The sequence below is a fragment of the Rhinopithecus roxellana genome, chromosome 1, assembly GCF_007565055.1.
Source record: "Rhinopithecus roxellana isolate Shanxi Qingling chromosome 1, ASM756505v1, whole genome shotgun sequence".
NCBI classification, from domain to species: Eukaryota; Metazoa; Chordata; class Mammalia; order Primates; family Cercopithecidae; genus Rhinopithecus; species Rhinopithecus roxellana.
Window position 1 is genome coordinate 75,552,703 of NC_044549.1, and position 22,707 is coordinate 75,575,409.

The 22,707-nt window shown below is 48.2% G+C and overlaps 1 protein-coding gene across 2 annotated transcripts in view; it reads left to right on the plus strand.

Moving 5' to 3' along the window:
* Window positions 1-22,707, plus strand: part of CACNA1D (calcium voltage-gated channel subunit alpha1 D) — a 330,433-nt gene that overhangs the window by 257,163 nt on the left and 50,563 nt on the right. For both annotated transcript variants that reach the window (XM_010376188.2, XM_010376189.2), the window contains 9 exons: window positions 2,260-2,366; window positions 4,027-4,114; window positions 5,223-5,330; window positions 5,418-5,470; window positions 6,908-7,054; window positions 9,472-9,673; window positions 11,886-12,044; window positions 13,712-13,822; window positions 22,192-22,275. In XM_010376188.2, the coding sequence (XP_010374490.1) occupies window positions 2,260-2,366; window positions 4,027-4,114; window positions 5,223-5,330; window positions 5,418-5,470; window positions 6,908-7,054; window positions 9,472-9,673; window positions 11,886-12,044; window positions 13,712-13,822; window positions 22,192-22,275 (1,059 nt within the window). The remainder of the gene's footprint in view (window positions 1-2,259; window positions 2,367-4,026; window positions 4,115-5,222; window positions 5,331-5,417; window positions 5,471-6,907; window positions 7,055-9,471; window positions 9,674-11,885; window positions 12,045-13,711; window positions 13,823-22,191; window positions 22,276-22,707) is intronic.

The following is a 22,707-nucleotide window of genomic DNA, read 5'->3' on the forward strand; positions in this document are numbered from 1 at the left end:
AAAAATACCCTCTGGAATTTGTCAACTGATAACAGATATATCACTGTGTGTGAACTTTTTTCCACCCTTTCTGACATCAAAGTCAGAGGAAAAGCATTTATCCTATGAAGAGGAGGTCTCTCTTTTTGTTTCTCTAACTGCATTGTGTTTTGGGGGGCCTAAAATAGTAACACGCTATTTTCTTGCAATAGGATTTGCAAGATGACTTGGATCTATTTGTGTTAAGGTATTTTCTGTCTGTTTTAATGGATGGGCTTACATTTACACAAAAGGAGCGCCCTTTGGCCAGGGTGACCTAAATGTACTGCCCATGCATGAGCTAATAGCTGCCATTGCTGCATGTGGTTTGCGTACTGACTGTGAAGTCTGCCCCATGGGGAGCCCATTCCTTATGTGCTTAGAGTGCTGGAGACCACAGCAAAGCTCCAAGAACCTATCCACAACTGGCCAAGAACCACAGGGCATGGGTCATTGTTCTGGGAGAACGTGGCCCATCAGAACTGTCAGGGTAACCATCTCCTAGCAGGGAGACAAGCTGGGAAATGAAGACTTTCAACCATGGTTTTCTTTAAGCCATTGGGGAATTTTTTGTGTGTGCAACTCAGGCAAAATGTATTTTGCATTGGACTACTGTGGAACTTGGGCTCTTTACAAAATCTTATATAAAATGAAACCTCAATGTCAGGGAATGAGGTGGTTAGTTTTTTGAGGTTGGTTTTTTAAATTTTTTTATTTTTTGGTTCATGAAACAGCATAAAGTCAACCAACATCTGTTTACACCTTTCTTTAAAATCTTCTAAAAATTTGAGTTCATTTTCCTGCCTTTAAGCCAATGAATTTGGTTGACAGTTCTCCTAAGTCAGAGGTGTGCAGTGGGACAGTGACCAGCTCTTGTTGATGAGGCCTCTGTGGGAGGACCTGTGGATGCAGAATGCACAGTGGTGGGGGTCAGAGGGGCGCCAGCAGAACACTCACCGGCTCGGCTTCTGCCTCAGCTTCTTGGTTTTAGAATTTGACATCATTTCAAAGTGAATGGGGATATGTTCTACTTAGTTTGTTAGCCTGGTTAATTGAGGTTTTATTTTACTCTCCGCATTTTTAAGTTGTTAAATGAATATAGTTACTCATGGGCTTTGGGGAAAATTAAACACAGGATTATTTAAAAGGAAAAAAATGATTGTTACTTTTTAATTTCTGTAGAATTGCTTCACTGACTTAAATCTTCTGAGTCGCTCTTCATTTTGAAGGTATTTTAGAGAATGGAAAATAAGCTAAAACAAGAAGGATTCAGAAAATGGAGACTCATCCAGAAGTGTCTAGTATCTGAGGCTGTGGTTCCTGGTGGCCTTGGGGAGATTTGGAAGGCTATTTGGTTATTTGCTTAAGCTCTATGAAATTGCCATTTTTGTAGGTCAAAAAGGGTTGAACACTGGCGATTTCATAAGGTTCAATGTAATATTTCCCACCTCTACCTCTCTTATACCGTACTTATCTGAGCCTTCTCTAACCTTTTTTGTTTTCAAATAAATAGTGAGTTGTATATATTTTGCTATTTCTTACTTTGGGGAACTAAACTCTTTTTTCCATCACCAATAGAAATCTCACTGGAGCACCCATAATATGTGCTCCAGGTACATATGGCAGGTGAGCACAGAGTCGTGAGACTGACTCAGGTGAGATGCCACCTGGCTTCCTAGCCATGCCTGACACATGTCATCAGACTTGGAGGAATTGCTTAAGATGGATGTGTCATTAAAGACCATTAGGAACAATAAGGGGCCTGTGTGGAAAAGTGATGTAGGTTCATAGAGCCTGGGAGCCCTGAATTCAAGCCCCCACTGGGAAGGCGTAATCGAAACAAGGTAGGCTCTACCAGGGCCTCAGAGGGGCCAGAACCAGCACTTTGTGGGAAAGTGGGCTGTCTGGGCAGCACTTACCTTTTGATGAATGTAGTCGTGTGGAGCCTCTCTTAGACAGGCTCTTTGGACATGCCAACAGTGTGTTCATATTTGAAACCTGTGATGGCTGTAATAAAGCCTAAATTGGTTTCTTCTTTTAAAATGTATCCAAAATAAGCTGCCCCCTTTTGATTTTTGTTTGAACAAATCATCCGGTGGCTCAGCCCCATTGGTTTACATTTCGGACTTCTTAATGCACACTTGTTAACGAAGTCATACTTTACTCCAGATTTTGTAAAGAGCCCAGGTTTCTTTTCCTCTGGAGACAAAAAGTGGTAAATCACCCATGATTTGCTTCTAGATGACAACTTTTGGAGCTTTCCTCCACAAAGGGGCCTTCTGCAGGAACTACTTCAATTTGCTGGATATGCTGGTGGTTGGGGTGTCTCTGGTGTCATTTGGGATTCAGTAAGTATTCTGGGGTGTGTGCCCAGAACTGTTGGGCTGAATGGTTTGTGTAAGGGATTTTAACACATTTGATAAAGGCTAGGCATCATTTTCATGATTATATTTAGTTATATAGGTTTATTTAATTTGCTCGCATTCCAGAAAGCATTGAGACAATTCATGTTTTCTTTTGGGGTTTTGTGTGTGTGTGTGTGTGTGTGTGTGTGTGTGTGTGTGTGTGTGTGTGTGTGTGTGTGCCTGCTGCTAGGTTGAGCTTATTACTCTCTGTGAAATTTGCTTTCAACTGAGGTAAAAGAAGTCTTGACTGGGAGGGAAGGAATCTAGGTTCTAGTCCTGGTCCCTCCAAAGGCTAATTCCAGGGCCTTGGAGGTGTCTTCTCTCAGGAACCCTGTGCCCCTTTTATATAGGAGGGGCTGGGGCCAGGTGGCCTCTCAGTTTTTCCAGCTTGGATATTGAAAACTTCCTTTGATTTTCAGGATATAGAACCTGCTAGGACTTTTTCTTTGGCCTCTAAAATTTTTCAGCTAGGAGGGAGCCAAGGCTGAAAGTCAGGGCCCCAGGTCTTTTCCATGGCATTTAGTGATTTCTGGTGGGAACAGCCATTGCTGAGTACTGCTCGCCATCCCCAGGGGTGTGGGGCAGAGGCTCCAGTGGAGCATCAGGTGTGGCCTTGCTTCCTTGCTGACCTGTGAGCACTTCTGTTCAGGTGCTGAGCATAGAATATCCCCCATGTGAGCACACATGCACATACATGCCCTCTAAGCTAAAGAGAAGTGGAAAGGACCTACCCTCCTAGGAAGACCAAGAACCTCTGCCTGGAACAGCCCTCTGTGGTCCTCCTCGCCTCCCACTGAGGAAGCCCTGTGATCATAGCTTGGAAGGCCATTTGCATTAAAATCTTTGCAGCTCCTATTAACTCCCAGGCTGTTCATGTCCTCTCCAGCTGCAGTCTTGCCCACTTCCTCCTGAGCATGTGCTCTGGCCACACACGGCCATCTGGGGTGCAGCAGAAAGCTGCATTCTCTTGTATTGCATCCTTGTACATGCTGCTCCCTCACACTGAGCCCCCCTCCCTATTGTCCTTGCTAACCCCTACTCCTCCTTTGGGACTCACCTGGCTATCACCATCCCCACCCCAGAGTCCTTCCCAGGCTCCTCCCAACTCCCATAGGTTGTACTCCCCTGGCCAAGCACACCACATTTACCCCCATCATGAGCCACACTGGGTTGGAATTGCCCATCTCTCCACCAGACTCTGAGCTCCTTGAAGGCCAGAGAAGCCCCAGTGCCAAAGTGGTACAGCAGGCCTCCAGCCTTAAACAGAAACAAACCATCTATGAAGCCTAAAAGCCAGTCACTACCTAGCGTTTACAGTGAGTGGAAAGAACAAAGAGAGTTCATGAGTTGTGTCTCTGCCAAGGTTAGCTGTGCACCTGTCACCTCTGGGAGTGCAGTGGGCTGGGCTTGGGAGGCGCTGCCTCGTGTGGGCGGGGAAGAGAGGTCGCCCCTGAGTCACGGAGAGAGATCAGCCCAGCACCACATGGATCCCATGCTAACTGTGCAGGGATACTAAAGTGAAGATCCAGTGAAATGGTGAATCTTAAAGCATCCTGTCCATTTATAACATGCTCTGCCTGCCATCTTTCTGCTCCTTCCCTAGATCCAGTGCCATCTCCGTTGTGAAGATTCTGAGAGTCTTAAGGGTCCTGAGGCCCCTCAGGGCCATCAACAGAGCCAAAGGACTTAAGGTTTTGATTCCTCTCCTCCAGGCTGGGCTGGCTTGGGTTGGGGTTGGCTGTAATTACTGGCTCTTCTGGGCAGAGCTGAGCTGAGGCCTGATGGATTTTTAAAGTGGGTTATAAGGACCTTTCTAACCAATTCAGCCACCTGTGCCAAGTTCTAATGGCATGTTAAAAATTATGATTTATTTTCTTTATTTTTGGTAATTGAAGATGTTTTTATTTATAACTGTTGTTCATTTATTACCTTTTTGTTAGTAGTTCTTTGTGTTTATTTTAATCTTTCAGTTTTCATGTAGACTGTATAAAAGGCTACTGGGTTTCTTTCTTTTTTTTTTTTTTTGAGACGGAGTCTGGCTCTGTGGCTCAGGCTGGAGTACGGTGGCGCCATCTCCGCTCACTGCAAGCTCCGCCTCCTGGGTTCACGCCATTCTCCTGCCTCAGCCTCCCGAGTAGCTGGGACTACAGGCGCCCGCTGCCGCGCCCGGCTAGTTTTTTTGTATTTTTTTAGTAGAGAAGGGGTTTCACCGTGTTAGCCAGGATGGTCTCGATCTCCTGACCTCGTGATCCACCCATCTCGGCCTCCCAAAGTGCTGGGATTACAGGCGTGAGCCACCACGCCCAGCCAGGCTACTGGGTTTCTATATTCCTCAGTCATTTATGGGGTGGGGACCCTTTGGGCCCATGTGCCAGGCAGCACTGCACCTGTAGCATTTCTTCTTTTTCTTTTTCTTTCTTTCTTCCCCCCCCCCCCCCAAAACGGAGTCTTGCTCTGTCGCCTAGGCCGGAGTGCAGTGGCATGATCTCGGCTCACGGCAACCTCTGCCTCCTGGGTTCAAGTGATTCCCCTGCCTCAGCCTCCCGAGTAGCTGGGATTACAGGCGCCAGCCACCACGCCCAGCTAATTTTTGTATTTTTAGTAGAGATGAGGTTTCACCATGTTGGCCAGGCTGGTCTCAAACTCCTGACCTCAAGTGATCTGCCCTCCTCTGCCTCCCAAAGTGCTGGGATTATGTGAGCCACTGCACCCGGCCAACACAGAAACTCTTGGCTGATGTTAGCTCACCTCGAGGCCAAAATCACAAAGGAGAGTCACGCCCCTCTGCCCTCTCCGCAGCACGTGGTCCAGTGCGTCTTCGTGGCCATCCGGACCATTGGCAACATCATGATCGTCACCACCCTCCTCCAGTTCATGTTTGCCTGTATTGGGGTCCAGTTATTCAAGGTAGAGGAACTGCCTCCAAGCATAAAACTCAGGTGGATTTCTTTAAGGAGAAGGCTGCATTTACTTGACTGTCTGTTTTGTACCCAGGGGAAGTTCTATCGCTGTACGGATGAAGCCAAAAGTAACCCTGAAGAATGCAGGTGAGCAGTCCTGAGAGTGGAGTGGGGAACTTAGAAGAGCAAATAGCAGACTTCAAGGATTCACACATGTTGGCACGTCAGAAGTTTTGGTCATGAAATAAAACAGGCCTGTGTGCTCAGCTTGTGGGTGGATAGATGGTGTTTGTTTTTCGTTGAGATGAAACTCACGTAACCTCAACCGTTTTCAGTATACAGTTCCTTAGCATGGAGTATCCACGGCATTGTTGTGCAACCAACACCTCTATCTAGTTCCAAACTTTTTGTCATCCCAAAAGAATGGATAGATGGCTTTTGTGGTGGAGAATCTATAAATGGCGGGAGTTGGGGGAACCCTGAAATAACAATTATGAAATGCCCCAAATAGCTTCCATGACAGCCATGTGGATGATTTCCCCAAATCAGAACTTGAAACTCAACTCTCTGGTGTTCGGGAGCTGGCTCCCTCTTCTGACAGACTTTCTAGACTTCCTCTCTCCTGGCTCCTGTTACCTACATCTTGGCCATATTTCCATAGACAAGAATTGGCAGAGGAGAGACAAGGTGGGAGATATTCATGCCTCCCATTCCAGGATGTCCAGTGACCATGAAGGCAGTCATGGAAGCCATTGCCTGAAGTTTCAGACTGTGCAGTGGCCTGTGTCTCCCCACCCGTGAGAGACGTAACTGACTGGGCTCTGGCTAGGCTGACTGTGTGCGTATATTGGTTTGGGGTTTATTTTAAGCAGAATATGCAGTCAGAGAGCACCAATTGCAATTTGGCCGTGTCTCTGCACCTCCAGAGGCACCATTCATGCACCGTTCATGGCGTCCCTGGAGGTGAGCAGCCTAGCAGACACAGGCGTGGGGACACTGTTTCCTCCCTCTCAAAGCCTCTGTGTCTTCATTTGTAAAATAAAGATACTGTGCTTTATCTCTTCGGTTCCTTCCAGAAATGAAGTTCTGGGAGAAATAATTTGCCAGAAATAATGGAATTCTTTTGGAAAGAAAATTGGGAATGCCATTAGTAAAAAGAGAAAGGGATTTGATTAAAACTAAAATGCAGGAAGAGTATACGTGGGTTTGTTTCCTAGAGCTTACAGAGTTCTCTATGGCCGAGCTTTGATCCTTCAGAGCATGCCTCAAGCCCGTTGTGTATGAGACACACTCACCATGCTGTGGTTTTTATCGGCCAACGACGTATGCCCAGTGCCTGGCTGGCTGCTCTGGAGAATACACGTTGCACTGGTAGTTATTCAATGGTTATTTGAGCTGCAAAGTACATGAAATGCAAGGGCAAGGAGAGGAGAAATGGCGCCAGTGTTATGCTCAGCTGTGTGACTGGCGGGTGGACTGAGCGTGACCTGCCTGGAGGTGGGATCAGGGCAGTGTGTCCAACTTTATGTTGCTTCTATCTGTCATGTGTGAAGCCAGATGACCCACATCTGTTTTCTTCTCCAGGGGACTTTTCATCCTCTACAAGGATGGGGATGTTGACAGTCCTGTGGTCCGTGAGCGGATCTGGCAAAACAGTGATTTCAACTTCGACAACGTCCTCTCTGCTATGATGGCACTCTTCACGGTCTCCACGTTTGAGGGCTGGCCTGCGTAAGTAGGGGGAGCACACAGCCTTGTGCCCAGGGCTAAGCCCTCCCTCCTGGAGTCAGTCCCATTTCTGTTCTCCAGGGTCGCAGGCTTGCCCTGTGGCTTTTTAACCTTGGGCCACTTCTCAGTCATTTCTTGACCCATAGGGCCTCTTTCTGTGTAGTCAGATGATTTGTGAAGCAGGGTTGGTAGAGGTGCCCAGCAGCATCTCTGGGTGGGAGCAGGGAGGCCTGAGATGCCTCAGTCCTGTGAACTCCCATTGGATGTCAGGAAAGCTGCCATCTACTGCTCCCAAAGAGGCTCTGGATGGTGTCCCAAACCATTCTTTCATTCACTCCTCGTACTTCGTACTAATGTATGCCAGGTGCAGACAGTTGCTGTTGTGCCATCTCTTTTAGTGAGCACCCACTCGCTCATTTACAGACCACGCTGTGCAGAGGCTTGTGTCTCCCCATCCATTAGAGATGTCTAACTGGACTCTGGCTGACTGCGTGCTTAGATACCAGCTCCATGCAACATGGCGTGTTAGGCACTGTGGAGGAAACAGTGTCTAAACATGCTTCCTCACCTCAAGCCCAAATCGAATCAGTGTCAAGTGGTCAATCCAGGCAGGTGGTCTGGTGTGTCCTAGATGTGCAGAACAGGGTCCTGAAGAATGGCTAGGATGTTGATGGGTAAAGTAAGAAGAGCAGGTAAGGAGAAGTTAGAATTTGAAAGAAAGGAATCCTCTGTGCTTTCATGTTGCTCTCTGCTTCTGGAGCTCCCACCCCCAGTTCCTGCCAACAGTGTGCAAACACAGCTAGAGTCCTGGATATCTGGTCCGCATGCATAGATGAGCTGCAGGAGGTGGGCAGGCTGGGCCTCACAGGCCAGCAGAGCTCTTGGGGTGTGTGTAAGAGTCAGGTATTTTCAGGAACTCCTGTGGGATAAAGAGGCAGTCAGGGCCGGGCACGGTGGCTCAAGCCTGTAATCCCAGCACTTTGGGAGGCCGAGATGGGTGGATCACGAGGTCAGGAGATCGAGACCATCCTGGCTAACACGGTGAAACCCCGTCTCTACTAAAAAATACAAAAAAATAGCCGGGCGAGGTGGCGGGCGCCTGTGGTCCCAGCTGCTCGGGGGGCTGAGGCAGGAGAATGGCGTAAACCCGGGAGGCGGAGCTTGCAGTGAGCTGAGATCTGGCCACTGCACTCCAGCCTGGGCAACAGAGCGAGACAGTCAGGTGGGGCTTGTTCATTAGGGATTTAATACTGGAGAACAGAGGCATGGAGTAAGACTCTTCACTGTGTATGGGCACTGGGTCTAGTGTCAGGCTTTGAACACTGTCCTTGAGCAAATCATGGTGGCAGCTGAGGAGAAAGGAGCAAACCTGGGACTCGGGGCTTAGAGGAACTGGCTCAACTCCTGGCTCTATCCTCAAGGAGTGTGACTGTGGCACTTTGATGCCTCCTTGAGTATTCCTGTAATGGGGATGGCAGTAACCTCTGCCTTCCCAGATGGACGTGAGGCTTAAGGGAGAGGCTGTGAAAGTGTCTAGCGCAGCCTACACATGGGCTGGGTGCCCCAGAAGTGTTGAATCTGCCTCAGGATGGGGATCAATGAACCTTGAGGGTGTTACAGTAACCCCCCTCTTCCTGTTAAGAGTTCTGCTAGGCATACTTTAATTTTAGTGCATATCTCTGTTTGGGGAAGCACCCTCCCTCTTAGTTCTTTTTTTTTTTTTTTTTTTTTTTTTTTTTTTTTTTTTTTTTGTGGCAGAGTCTCGCTCTGTCGCCCAGACTGGAGTGTAGTGGCCGGATCTCAGCTCACTGCAAGCTCCGCCTTCCGGGTTTACGCCATTCTCCTGCCTCAGCCTCCCGAGGAGCTGGGACTACAGGCGCCCGCCACCTCGCCCGGCTAGTTTTTGTATTTTTTTAGTAGAGACGGGGTTTCACCGTGTTAGCCAGGATGGTCTCCATCTCCTGACCTCGTGATCCACCCATCTCGGCCTCCCAAAGTGCTGGGATTACAGGCTTGAGCCACCGCGCCCGGCCTCTCTTAGTTCTTAGGAACTACTCTGGTTGGTCACGTATTGTCTTGCCAGTGTGTATAGTTTTCACTTCCTCCTGTGTCTTTATACACGAGATATTCTTCCTCTCTGAATAGAAAGGGGCGTTTTAGAATATTTGTGAAATCTTTTGATTTTCAGGTCCTCAGAACAGTCCCTCGATGACGACATCCCAGGTGCCCGCTCCTCTTAGTGCTGGCCGTTTGGGCCTGAGGCTGATGGGAGAGACCTGGTTGTGTCCAGCAGCCTTGGGATGGGTTCCTAGCCAGTGCTCATGAGAGGAGTTCAGGAGAGGGGGGACCTGGGAAGGCAGCGGGCTGGGCTGCGTGGGCTGGGGGCTTGGCAGGCCCTCACTTGGTGTTTCTCTCTCTAGGTTGCTGTATAAAGCCATCGACTCGAATGGAGAGAACATCGGCCCAATCTACAACCACCGCGTGGAGATTTCCATCTTCTTCATCATCTACATCATCATTGTAGCTTTCTTCATGATGAACATCTTTGTGGGCTTTGTCATCGTTACATTTCAGGAGCAAGGAGAAAAAGAGTATAAGAACTGTGAGCTGGACAAAAATCAGGTTAAAGTCACACACTGTTTGGGCTTCTGTCCCTTGATCAGGAGTGGAGTGCTTTCTTTTTTGACTGATTTCCCCCATGCCCAGAGAAGGGCGCCCACATACTGTCTGTCCCTGGGGCTAGGGCCCTGTTCTAAGCACACCCTCAGCCCATTTGAGTCATCACTGCTGAGCGTTAGGTTTCCAGATACATGTGAGACTTTGTAATTATGAAATCCATCCCCAGACCTGGTGGTATGAAATCAGAGAGTGTTTACGCCACCTGCCATGATCATGACCCACTAGTGATGGCTCAGAATCTTAGTTGGGATGCTGTGGCCACTCATGCAGGCATTCACAGTCCCTCCTGGGAGATGGTCTTTAAAGCCGCTTAGGGCAGAGTTTCTTACCCTTGGTGCTATTAGCATTTCAGGCTGGATGATTCTTGGTTGTGTTTCCTGGGCTTTTTAGGCTGTTTAGCAGCATCCCTGGCTTCCAGCTGTTAGACGCCAATGGTTCCTCTTCCCCTGGTAGCAGTAACCAAAATGTCTCCAGACATTGCCAAATGTCCTTTTGGGGGGCAAAGCTGCCCCTTGTTGAGAACTGCTGACTTAGGGGGGAAGTACCCTACACCACCCCAGGGAAGTCAGTAACTTTGAATTTGGGACTAAGATTGTACTGGCATCATTCTTGATCTCGCACCGTGTTTTAGCCAATCTGGTGGAAGTAGGAGCCTTTTGCTCGTGTGACGTGGCGAGGAGAGGGGCCCTGTGCTCTGGGCTGTCTTCCTGCACCTGCACTGTGACCCTAGGTGCCCCCTCTGATCCCTGCTGGGGCTTGATCCCTCATCTCTAAATCAAGGGCATTAAAGAGCTGCTCTTTAGAGGTTCCTTGCAGCCCTGAAAGAGTCTACAAGATCGAGATTCTGTTCTGGGAATTTCCCCAGGTCCTCTATCAGTAGCATCTCTGTTTTGATTATGACATCGCAAGCAAGAATGATCTGGCAGCCTAGGCTTCCTGAGGGGAAGTGGCCCTGGCACGGCAAGCCACCCATAGCTGGCTGTACCCACTGGGAAATGCGAGGGCATGCTGGGTTGCTTTGCAGGAAGATTTTCCTTTGAGTTGTCAGGGTGTCCCTGCAGACTCTACCAGTGATTGTCAGGGAGAGGTCTGGCCCAGCAATTTGCTCACCCAAGGAAGATGAGTGTCAGGGTGAGGCCAGGCCAGCCAGCCAGAACCAGCACGGAAAGTGTGTCAGCCTCTGAGGTCCAGCGCAAGCTCGAATTGGGGGTCTCTGGAGTCAGCATGTGAGGTCAGAGCAGTACCACGTCCCAGACACTGGGAGCCTGTCCGAAACCTGCATCCAGAATCAAAGTAGGAGAGTGGGGGTAGGTCTAGGGTCTCAATGCTGAGCTGAGGGCTCTCGGGGCTAGAGGGTCCCTCTGGGCCTGCTGCAGAGGTTGGGCCAGCCCCACTGCCCAGAGTAAGTGAGAAAGTGCTCCAGCTGGATGCCAACCTGTGTTCAATCCAGCTGTCACTACAGTGCTCCAGCTGGGCCCCAACCTGCGTTCAATCTAGCTGTCGCTACTGACCATGTCCTAGGGATTCTGAAATGAACACAACAAGCCCCCCAGCCCAGAAGCTCCCCATAAGATGTTTATTGTTAACACACTCTGGCTCCGGAAGGGTATCTCATGTGGGTCCATCCGGGAGCAGCCAGAGGCTCCTAGTCTCAGGGAATGAGCCAGCCCCTCTAGTTCTTGTGAGTTTCTGTTCCTGTGGTTACTTGGCTTCTTTTCCCGGAGGACAGCAAGGCAGGGGAACTATAGATGGGATCCACCTATAGATCCCCCATAGGTGTGATATAGAGGAAAGGCAGTGATAAGGCCTGGATCCCGTCCTCACTCCTGCTTGTGTATACACTGCAGGGCCTCAGGAAAGACAGCTAAAAGCTCTGAGCCTCAGTTTTTAGTAAGCAAAATGGAAGCCACATGGGTCGGTACCCAGCTTACCCAGAGGTTGCTGGGAGGGTCAGAGAAGGTAATGGAGGCAGGGCCCTCGGTGACTCAAGAGTGGTGCCAGCGGCAGGAAGGGGGTCATTTGTAATCATTTTCACCATCGTTCATGGCCCCTTCCCGGGAGCTGCAGGGTGAGCTCTTTCAGAGCAGGTGACCACGGGGTCCTCCTTCCCTGGAAGTGCTCAGAACCCCATCTCTGCCCTTTTCTGCTGTTGCAGCGTCAGTGTGTTGAATACGCCTTGAAAGCACGTCCCTTGCGGAGATACATCCCCAAAAACCCCTACCAGTACAAGTTCTGGTACGTGGTGAACTCTTCGCCTTTCGAATACATGATGTTTGTCCTCATCATGCTCAACACACTCTGCTTGGCCATGCAGGTAAAAATGGAGACAGCCGTGGGGATCAGGTCTGGGCGTTCCGCACAGCCCCGTGCCCCAAATGCTGAGGGTGGAATGCTGGCCCTCACAGGAGGGCTTTGATTTTTCTGATGAGTCTGGGCTATAGGTTGGCCAGAGTTCCATTCTGGCTGACAGTTGTCACGGTAGGAGTTTAAGATCATACTTTTGTTGAAGAAATTAACCGTACAGCATGACGGTAGATACCAGTTCCGTGGAGCCTGGTGGTGGCGCTCAATTATGTAAACATTTACCATGGGCCTCCTGTGGTCAGGTAGTGGTTGAGACCTTCAGCTCTGGAGATACACAGCTGTTTCAATCCTGATTTTACTCTGATTTTTCTGTGACTTGGGGAAAGTTGTTTAAATTCCCCAGGCTTCTTTTCTTTATCAGTAAAATGGGGAAATCTGTCACACCTACCTTAGAGATAAGGTTTACGCTATAGATAATTCCCCTCAGACACTTCATTTTTTATTTTTCTTTTTTTGTTTTTGAGACAGTCTCGCTCTGTAGCCCAGGCTGGAGTGCAGTAGCGCGATCTCGGCTCACTGCAATCTCTGCCTCCTGGGTTCAAGTGATTCTCATGCCTTAGCATTCTGAGTAGCTGGCATTACAGGCATATGCCACCATGCCCAGCTAATTTTTGTATTTTTAGTAGAGACAGGTTTTCACCATGTTGGCCAGGCTGGTCCTGAACTCGTGACCTCAGGTGATCAGTCACTTCAGCCTCCCAAAGTGCTGGTATTACAGGTGTGAGCCACCGCGCTCGGCCCCCTCAGACAGACACTTTGATCTGGGCCTGTCACAGAGTAATACCCAATGTTGGAAAACAAAACATAAGTCACACTCCTGTCCTCAGGTGACTCTCAGCATGGCAGTAAGGTATTTTCCAGTTGATGAAGCATTGAGTTTGACCTGAGTTACAGCTACTTCTTATTCCAATGGAAGCAAGAAATGCACTTCAGTTTAATTGGCCATGTCAGATTATAGTGTGGTATTAACAGTGAATGTTTTCAAAAGTTACATGCCTAGTTGATACTCCACGAGGACACGAAGCAAAGACCAAGGTCTAGAGCCAGCTTTTGCACTGAGTTTAAGAACTCCAGCACATCGAACCAGCTCTCAGTGCTGTCTGGACAGTAGGTCTAAAGATAGGGATAAATTTTCTGACATTTTTCTTAATCTAAGAGTTCTTTTTGAATGAAAAGGACTGTGTGCTGATGTAGGGAAAAGTGTAAAGTCAAGAAAACACTGCCTTTTATTCAACATAAACTTACATGGCATAAAATTTATCCCTCACCAAATTCTACCTTTATTCATAGACATTTTGGTGGTATCTGCATTGTGCTCTGGTCAAGGCCCTCAACATAAAGCCCTGCCAGAAGAAAGGTTGAATTCCCTTTATCCTGAGCAGAGGACATGGATATGTTTTCCCCCTTCATCATTCAATCATCCTCATCTTGTCACAGACCTTCCTGCACTTTGTGGGAGTTCACCACATGACCTTGCAATGCCGGCAGAATTGCCGAGCAAGGGTGCTGGGCTGTGGAGGATGCCCGCAGGGGCACAGAGGGCTGGGAGCCTCCATGTGCAAGCACGTGAGATCGTGGCGGAGGCGCTGAGAACAGTCCCTCTGTTTTCATCCATAGCACTACGAGCAGTCCAAGATGTTCAATGACGCCATGGACATTCTGAACATGGTCTTCACCGGGGTGTTCACCGTCGAGATGGTTTTGAAAGTCATCGCCTTTAAGCCTAAGGTGAGTTGCAGAACCCACTTTTCAAAGGCTGTTGCTGAGTCACCCTGGAGAAATACTCGCTTCCTGTTAGTCTTGTGTTACTGAATTATGCTAAATTGTTCTGGCCACTAACTGGGTTACCACCTGAGAACATTAAAATCTGATTAGAGCATGTGTGTACATAGGGGAGAATGAATCTGCAAGAACAAAACCTCATGAAAACAATTCTGAGAAACAGAAGAAGGGAGATTAGAATTGGAAATTTGTAAACTGGAGATTATTTTGAAAGCCAGTTTTCTGTTTCTAGAATAATACGTATCATGCTGTGTCAGGGAAACCTGCCTCATTACTTAAGCACTAGAGTAAATGTCTGAACATAACCCATCAGGAAGAATTTGACCCTGATTATACTTTCAGATATCTAGTCTAAAGACTTTGGTTTTGTTTGTTCTTGGTCTACAGCATCCTTTTTACCCTTTAAGGGAAGTGCTGATACCAGCTGCAGACCTCTCACAGCCATACCATCTTTTGTTTGCTTAATTTAGAAAAATTTCACCAACTTTAACACAAAATGAGACATGAAATGTGTTCAGCTGTGCTGGACGACTCAGCGCGTTGTATCCCCTCTGGGAGGGAGTAAATTCAGTTCCCCACTTGTCAGCGGCTGCCAGATAAGGGGCAGTGTAGTTCAGTGTCAAATTGCATAGTTGTGGAACTGGACTGGATTCAAATCTCTCCTCTGGCACTTACAGCTGAAACAATTTCCTTACTTCTCTGTGCCTCAACTTCCTCATCCATAAAATGACGATGCTAATAGTGCTGTTTCATGGAGTTGTCATGAGGAGTAAAGAATTACCATGTACGCACTGCTTAACAGAGTGCCTGGCATGTAGCTCCATGCTGCAGACTGTCGGCCACTGCTGCTCCTACCCTCACCACCGCCTCCTCATCATCAAGCAAGGATGGTCCCTCACTCTAAAACCCTGGACAGAGGAGCCACATCAAGCCAAAATGTGGGATATTTGGCCGTCAGTTTCTTTCCCAGTATAGTCAAAAACTCTCAGAGATGACAGAGTTCAGTGACCCAGTTAGTTATCTCTGTGTAAGGTATCTGACGACACTGATTTAATTAAGTTAGACATGGATTATGAAATGGATGGTTTCACATACTCCATAGTTACATGAAATTCTAATTCCAAACTGTTCCTTTCTTTAATTTGAATTAATCTCTATGCAATCTTTGTCAGATCTTTGTGGACCAAAAAGAAAGGACATTTGTAAGTGATTAATTGGGGTGATTGCAGTGGGGTCAAATTTGGCACCTTATGCATGGCCAGATGTTATTATCTACTGTGACTTGTCCATATCTACATACATAAGCATTTCCTCCTTTTCCAAATTCATCTTAATTTCCTTTGAGATTTTGGTTTGCTTCCCTCTCACCTTTACTTCTTTGAACAATATTTGTCTGGACTGATGGAAAAGGTTGCAAAATAAGAACATTGAAGGTACTTGAGAAATGTGACATGGAACCTCTCTGTGGAACATTTCCCAGATACCTGGGCCATGTCTTCCCTTGCCAGGTGATTAAGCTCGAAGTTTTTGAAAGCTTGTTCCAGGCTGAAGAGAAAGCACATTCACCCATGGTGTGTGTGTGTGTGTGTGTGTGTGTCTGTGTGCACACGTGTGTGTGTTTGCATGTTTGTGCTTGCTCCCTTCAGCAGGCCAGTGCATTGACAGCCCAGTAGTGCACTGCTTAGTAGGCTGACAGTTGCCCAGAAGACCTCCAGACCTGGGAGGAGAGTTCAGTGGCGTGTGAACAGATAGGTGATACCAAAGGGAAATGAGTAGCTAAGTTATAATTAGTACTGATAGATCAGAGTTTTTAAATGGTTGATTTCTGCTGGAAATTGTACTGCTTGTAGTTTTACTCAGCAAGATATCTTCATAGCATTAGACAACCTCACATTACAATTGGGAGAGCCTTTAAGACAGTAGCAGCAGCATCTCCACACTTGAAGAGCACTGTCGCTGCGTTCCCCATGGCCAGGGGAGGTTGAGTTTATATCGTGTGCCTGGTTGAGTGGGAGAGTATCAGTTCACCAAGAAGCAATGCCCTCCTTAAAATTTTTCCTGCCCCTTTTTTCTTGTTCTTCTCTTTGGTGTTCACAAGCCCAGCCCAGGCAAGTGGTCTTTCACAAAGAAGCCAGGGAGGACTCCTCCCTCCTGGTCAGTGGGGTAGTCGGGCTGAAGAACAAGGTTTTCGAGGCTGCAGAAGGAGGAATATTCTGAGGAGATGGCCACATGGGACCTCAGCCTTATCTCAGGAGAGGCTTTGTCTCATGAGAGGAGCTTTGTAACAGGGTTCCTCATGGCAGGGTTCTCCACTGAGTCAGGCACACCTTCTAGGAGGACTTGTCAGTATCTCTGTTAGGGGACACAGAATGGCAGGGTTTCAGTTGCTTCGTAAAATAAATATAGAAAGTGAGGTAAGACAAAATTCTTACTGGTAGGTGAGAAGACATTCCTTCTCCGAAGGAAGAGTTAAAGAAAGTTGAGAAATCTAACCTTAAGGACTTATTTCATATAAAGGAGCCTGATGCAGAAACTGGACCTCCTAAGAGAGCATATTTAGAGGGAAATGGCCTAAGGCCATGGGAGATGAGATGACCCAGCCTTTGCTAGCCCAGAGGGAAGTGGGAGGGGGACCGAGGGAGGAAACCCCACGCTGGAAGCCTCCATGATGGAAGAGGCCATCTCACAGCCTGGGAAGAGGTGTTTTGGAGCACTGGTCAGGCAAGAGTGGAAGGTGGTTAGTAGCCGAAGCGCAAAAGCATCCCGGAAAAGCAAGCAGGTGATTTAGCTGATTGTGGGTTCCTGAAGGGAGAGTTCACCAGCTGGGCATTGACCTGGTGCAGCCTAGGTCATACTTTCAACTTGGGGTCGACCGGGCCTCTGTAGGGTTTTCAAAAGCAGGCCCTAGTTTAGGTGAGACACAAGCCCCATTCTCCAAGCCTTTCCCTCCAGCTGCTGGAATTCTCCAACAAGTTCTCTTGCTCCAAGGAGGAAGATTGACTAAGAAGGGCCTTTTTCAAAGTGCTGGCTACAGCAGGTATAGAGAGCACTTCTGTGGAGTAAGAAGAGCCTGGTCTGTCTGGGATTCCCTCTTTGTGGGATGTTACCATCTGGCGTTTCATCCAGGCTGTATTCTAGGCCAGGTTGTTTGCTGCGGTTACCGGCTTTCTCCAGTGAGCCATACTTTGTTACCATCTTAATCCTTTAAAGCATTTTGATCTTGATTCTATCCTGAAAATACACTAATTTATACTCCTAGCTACTTGGGCTGGAAAAATAAAGAGAAATTAGGTCTGGGGAAAGAAGAAAGAGTTTTGGTGCTGTCCTAATGCTACTGTGCAGAGCTGATGCAGAATGGGCACTGGGTCCTCTGGTCCCGTCTGCCTTCAAGGGCGCTATTTGCTACTCCAGGGTCCCTTGCAGGAGTAAAGCTTCTTCATGATCTTCCTAGAGTACCTTTTCCACCTGCCGGAGAGAAAATTTCATACTGTTTTTTTCAGTTCTTCATGACCCCATCTATTCTAGGAGATTCACTTTTAATGGCAAATAATACTTGAAACCAAATATTACTGTCTTTAGAACTTTACGTTGGGCGTCTTGTCGGGCTCCATCCTGTCCTTTTGACATTGAGGTTTCCCAGAGCCCTCTCCTGGTCCCCTTCTTGCCTGGTAAGATGCATACATGCCAGAGCATTAGTGGCCACCTTTGTGGCGTGCAGACCTGCACTGCCCTTCTCTCTGCTGAGCTACTATGCCTGGCTGCCTTCAAAATGGTCTCCCTGCCTCTGGCCTCAGCCCTTCTACCTACTCCCTTTGTAAGCACAAAGCTGACCAGACCACTCTTGCAGTGATATTTTGGCACTGGCCACCTATTGCTTGAGAAAGCATATACAATTTTCTTAGTCAAATATTCAAAGTCCTCCATGAAGCACTGGCCCCTGTGTATTTCTGCCTCATTTCCTGCCATTCCCTCCCTGCCATTTCTTCTTCCCCACCCCATCCCAGGGTGTTGGCATGCTTGACCTTTCCCTGCCCATGCGCCTCTGCCTGGATGCCCTGCTTCCTCTTTGTTATCCTTGAAGGCCTGTGGGAAATGTTCTCTCCTGTGAGGCAGCATCCTCACCAGCCCAGCCAGAGCCAGCCCTCTCCTCTTCTCGTGTATCTGTTGGGGGCCTACCATGCACCATCGTTACCAACACTACTCCATGTCTGCCTCTCTGCTGGTTGGTGAGCAGCTGCTTGGGGTCTCAGGTTGAGTCTTCTGTCTCTAGCTCTGTGGTGCCTCACATGAGGCCTGCTTCTGGTGGTAGCTCAGTAAGATTGGTGGAATAAAGAAAGGAATAAAGGGATGATCCTGGAGGTGCAGCCTCTGGGCATGAGATGATACCTGCTTTTCTATCGCAGGGTATCTGGGTAGAGCAGAGTGGAACACATCTTCCCTTAATCCCCCACTTACCTTTGGAAAGGCTTTTGCTAGTTAGAAAGCTGTCAGGCATAGTTTCTACCAAAAGTTGGCACTTTGCGTTATCACTTGGGTCAGATGCTACCCAAATAATCCCTGCCAGAAACAGGGAAGAGATCTGGCTGCCATGGTCAATGACAAAAGGCACATTATTTATATAGGCTTCTTCCAGTCTGTAGATGAGAGTGAATCTAGGCAGCAAAAGGAATCTGGACTTGGGCCACTTTTCTTGTTTGCCATTTGCAACCATTCCACAAACATTGCCCCCTTACCATGTGCCACACCTGTGTCATATCCTGGCAAGAGGTCCAGGAATAAGAAGAGGTGTGCCTTCTGGGAACCCACTGTCCAGCAGGAGACAAACATTGATGGATGGTGAGAATAGGGTTCTTAGAAATAATGGTGCTTCCTGACCCTGAGGCCCACATTAGTCTGATTTATAATTTTAAGAGTCAGAGTCAGAAATGTTTCTACGTAACACATATTATTGCATGTGGCTGACTTGCTTGGTCTTTTCAGACAGGTAGAGCTGGACACAAAAATAATACAGATTTGACAGGTGGTTCCACTTGAGAGGTTCTGGCCTCAGAATTCCTTTGCAGGAGAACACATCATCATAGGCCAAGAGGAGAGAGCAGGGAGAGGGGCCCTCTGTTAGGAGTCATGTCTTGTCTTATCTTCTGGTTACAAAGGCAATATGGTGCCTTTGGTGGGTGAAGGATGGGGAAACTGAGTCATGCCACTTGACAGTGATTTTATTAAACAAGAGGCTACTAAATAGGGAAACAGTATGTGGGAAGAATGGGAGGGCTGGCATTTTCTCCCTCCCCTGGACTCCTGTCAGAGCCACCTGGTCAGGGCCTGTGATTTCAGTCACCTGCCTCCTGCTTCCTAGATTAGGGGTGTCCATCACCCTTCAGTCCATCAGTCATTCTGATTTGGGCACAGTTTTGTGAGTGTAAGGGGTTTCTGGAGAGAGAGTCAATGAAATTGCCAAAAATTTCCAACATTCCAAGGAAATGTTAAACCGCTATTGTGCTGATTTAAAGGGATTTTATCCATCACAGCACACCAGCATTGAGAATATCTTATAGGCCGATGGAAATGGCCCGAAGGAGAGAACACTGATAATTCTGGAGAGAGGGAGAGAGGAGCTGTTCAGGAATAAAATCTCAAAGCCAGAGGCTGGCTTCCAGCATCTATGTGGTGGGTTTGGTCTCTGGGAAATGACATAAATAACGGAGAGAAGCAGCGCACACGGTACAAATGCAAGCGGGGCTGGGGCACACAGCACAGCAGGTGCGAAGGGCCGACCCTGGGTCTCCTCCGCCCTGTCAATACTCTGGAGGTCTAGTTGCTACTCGTGACCAAATGTTTGATCAAGGTGTAAATACCTCCGTGGAGGGGAGGGGAAGGATCACTGCGCTTTCTTTAGCTTTTGAGTTACTCTTAACTCCGGGAAGAAAAGGGCAGGCTCTGCCCCTCCAAGTGTGGTCTGTGGCACTGCCACCAGTCGGAGAATTGCTTGTTATCCATTCGCAACAGGGGCTGTCAGCTCTAACACTAAGCACATTGATTCAGCTGGCTTTCTTGTTAGGAGACTTCCTGGATGAAGGAAACTCTGCTGTGTTCTCTTACAACCTGAGGCTAGCTCTTGATCTCACCTCTGACTGCTAGTCTAGACCTCAAAGGCAGCCCATCTCTGCTCAGTTTTGCCAGCCAAGAATCATGAATTCATGCAAAGGAAAGCTAGAAAGCATAAGCTGTGCTGTTTTTAAAATAGACCTTCCCATTAGACTTTTATGCATAGATCATCAGATTTGGAGCTCACAAATTCCTTTGGTCTGCTGATAGATGGGCCAGGGAGGGTAGCAGTCAGTGAGGGTAAAATGGGAGACAGGCACTTGTGATTGTAGGGCGGGGAGAGAGGTGGATAGGTGGTTAGAAACCATGGCAGTTGGGTGGGGGGATCTTACATTATTAAGATGAAATTTAAGAAGCAAACCCTAAGTGAGTGTCGTAGCTCCCCCGTAAATGCACCTGGACTGATGAACGGTGACTAGAATAAACGTCTCTACTCCAGCTGTTAGGACAGTCAGCACGTCCACATCTTCTATACTGTCGCAAAAGGCTGTGGCTCTGCAGTGGCTGCCTCTGGGTCTGCGTTTCATCACAAGTTTCTGGGACCTGACACCTCAAAGTACTTTTTGTTCTGATTTTCTTAATGCAGCTCTAAATGTACCCAGTTGTAAACATGCTGGGCCCCATTTTATATAATTTGTACCTGAATTTTCATTTCCAAAAAGTGTCCAGACTCTTTGGAAAAACACAGTTGGTTTATAGACAGAGCTGTTGATCTTGACAGCCAGTCCCTTGCCCCTTTGGCTCTCTGTGCAGTATCTCCCCACCTCCCTCTCCAACCAGGAGCTTCCCAGGGGTGTCAAGAGACCACAGGCACTCATTTAGCACCTGCTGTGCTGATGCTAGAAGAAGATGTAAAATGTCTGGCACATACATATAGATTTTAAGTCACAATTGTGGGTATGTTGTACCCTCAAAATTGTTGCAAGATAGGAGGACCTGAACAAGCAACCAGAGAAAGCTGGATGACAGGCAGGGTACAAGTTGGTGGACAAAGGAGACATTGCACATGCCAAGCACTGACTGGGTTCAAGGCTCTGGCTAGATAATGGGGTTAGAGAAGTTGGGGGACTGAATATGCAGCACAGTCATCATCCTTCAAGGATTTTGGTTGGTAGAGCTGCAGACAAAGACCCCACGTTCAGCGATCAGTACGTAAGAGATTCAGAGTCAGCATGAGGGAGTGTAGACAGCCGGGGCTGGGAAGGTTCCATCAAGGAGCCTTTATCTGACCTTAAAGAAGGGTAAAGTTGAACAGATGGAGTTGGGGTTAGGCAGTTAGGATTGCAGAGACGTCAGGAGGTGGGGAGGAACCTGGTGCTATTTTTGCAGGATGGGAAGGACTCCTCTCAGCCTAGAGGGTGAAAAGCGGGAGGGAAAGAAAGCAAAAGCTGAGACGGAAGAAGGAGCCTGTTGGCTTCTGTGGAGGACAGGGGAGCCCTTGGAACATCCTCTTCATTCCATACTCTTTTCTACTATAGAACCTGCCTTGACTTCCCCCCACTAAGCACCACCCCCACAACCAGGAGCCAGTGTCTGTGCCACGACACTGTGCCTCACGTTACCTGTGTCCCTGTAAGCCGTTTTCTACCCGTCTGTGTCCTCTACACTGAGAATTCTTTGAAGACAGGGTCTTGTGTCAGTCATCCTGCCACAAGGCATGGCCTTTGTAATACAGGCTGGACTTGCGAGGACTGGAGAGCGTTGCTGGTCCCTTTGAAGGAGCACAGAAATGAAAATGTGTGCAATGCCTGGTGACAGTGCTCTTTAAGTGGGGTGAGTGGAGATTCTAAGGAAGGAGTCCATCAGTTCGTGAGGGTTTGGGATCATCCCTCTGGGTCCCAGGACAAGGTTACCAAAATGCCTTCCTCGACCCTGCAGATATTCTGCTTGGTTTGGTGCCACTCAGGACCATGAGTGTGTGTGTGTGTGTGTGTGTATGTGCGTGCGCGCGTGTGTGTGTATGCGCGTGTGCGTGTGTATGCACGCGTGCATGCATGTGTGTGCGTGCACCTTCTCTCACACATAAAGGTGCACAACCACCCTGCTGTGCACCTTTCCACCAGTGGACAGTATTGTTACCTCCCCTTTGGCTTTCCCACTCCACCTGGGTGCCATGGGTGCGGCAGGGACTCGGATTCGCCCCTGTATGGTCCGTGTGGCGGGTCATTCATACATGCTCATAAACATCTGCCCTCGCCTGCTCTGTCCAGGGGTATTTTAGTGACGCCTGGAACACGTTTGACTCCCTCATCGTAATCGGCAGCATTATAGACGTGGCCCTCAGCGAAGCAGACGTGAGTATGCACCTGGCGTGGCCGCCACCTGTGTCCTCTCTCCTCTGTCTGTGCATACTCCGCTCCCTGCCCTGCAGTGGCATCACCTGGACAAGTCACAGATCCCAGTCACTTGATCTGAAACTAGGATTTCCTAATGAGAGCTGTAGGCAAGAAGCGTTTCAGGGTAGAGCCTTATCCCAGGGCCTTTTGTAGACACAAATCACCTTTTGGAGGATAGGCCTTTTTGCAGCATTTACCCCGGTCACTAGTAGGCAAGGTAAGATAGGATGTCTCTAATTGTTTTCATTTGCTGTGTCAGAAGTGATACCCACAGTGGCGTATCTTTAACATGTTTATTTTAGGGGGATGTTTCAAGTAGCCGTGTGGCGCGATGCTAGAACATTCCCCTTTTATAACACTGTCCTTTTCTTCTTTTTTCCTGTGGTGCTT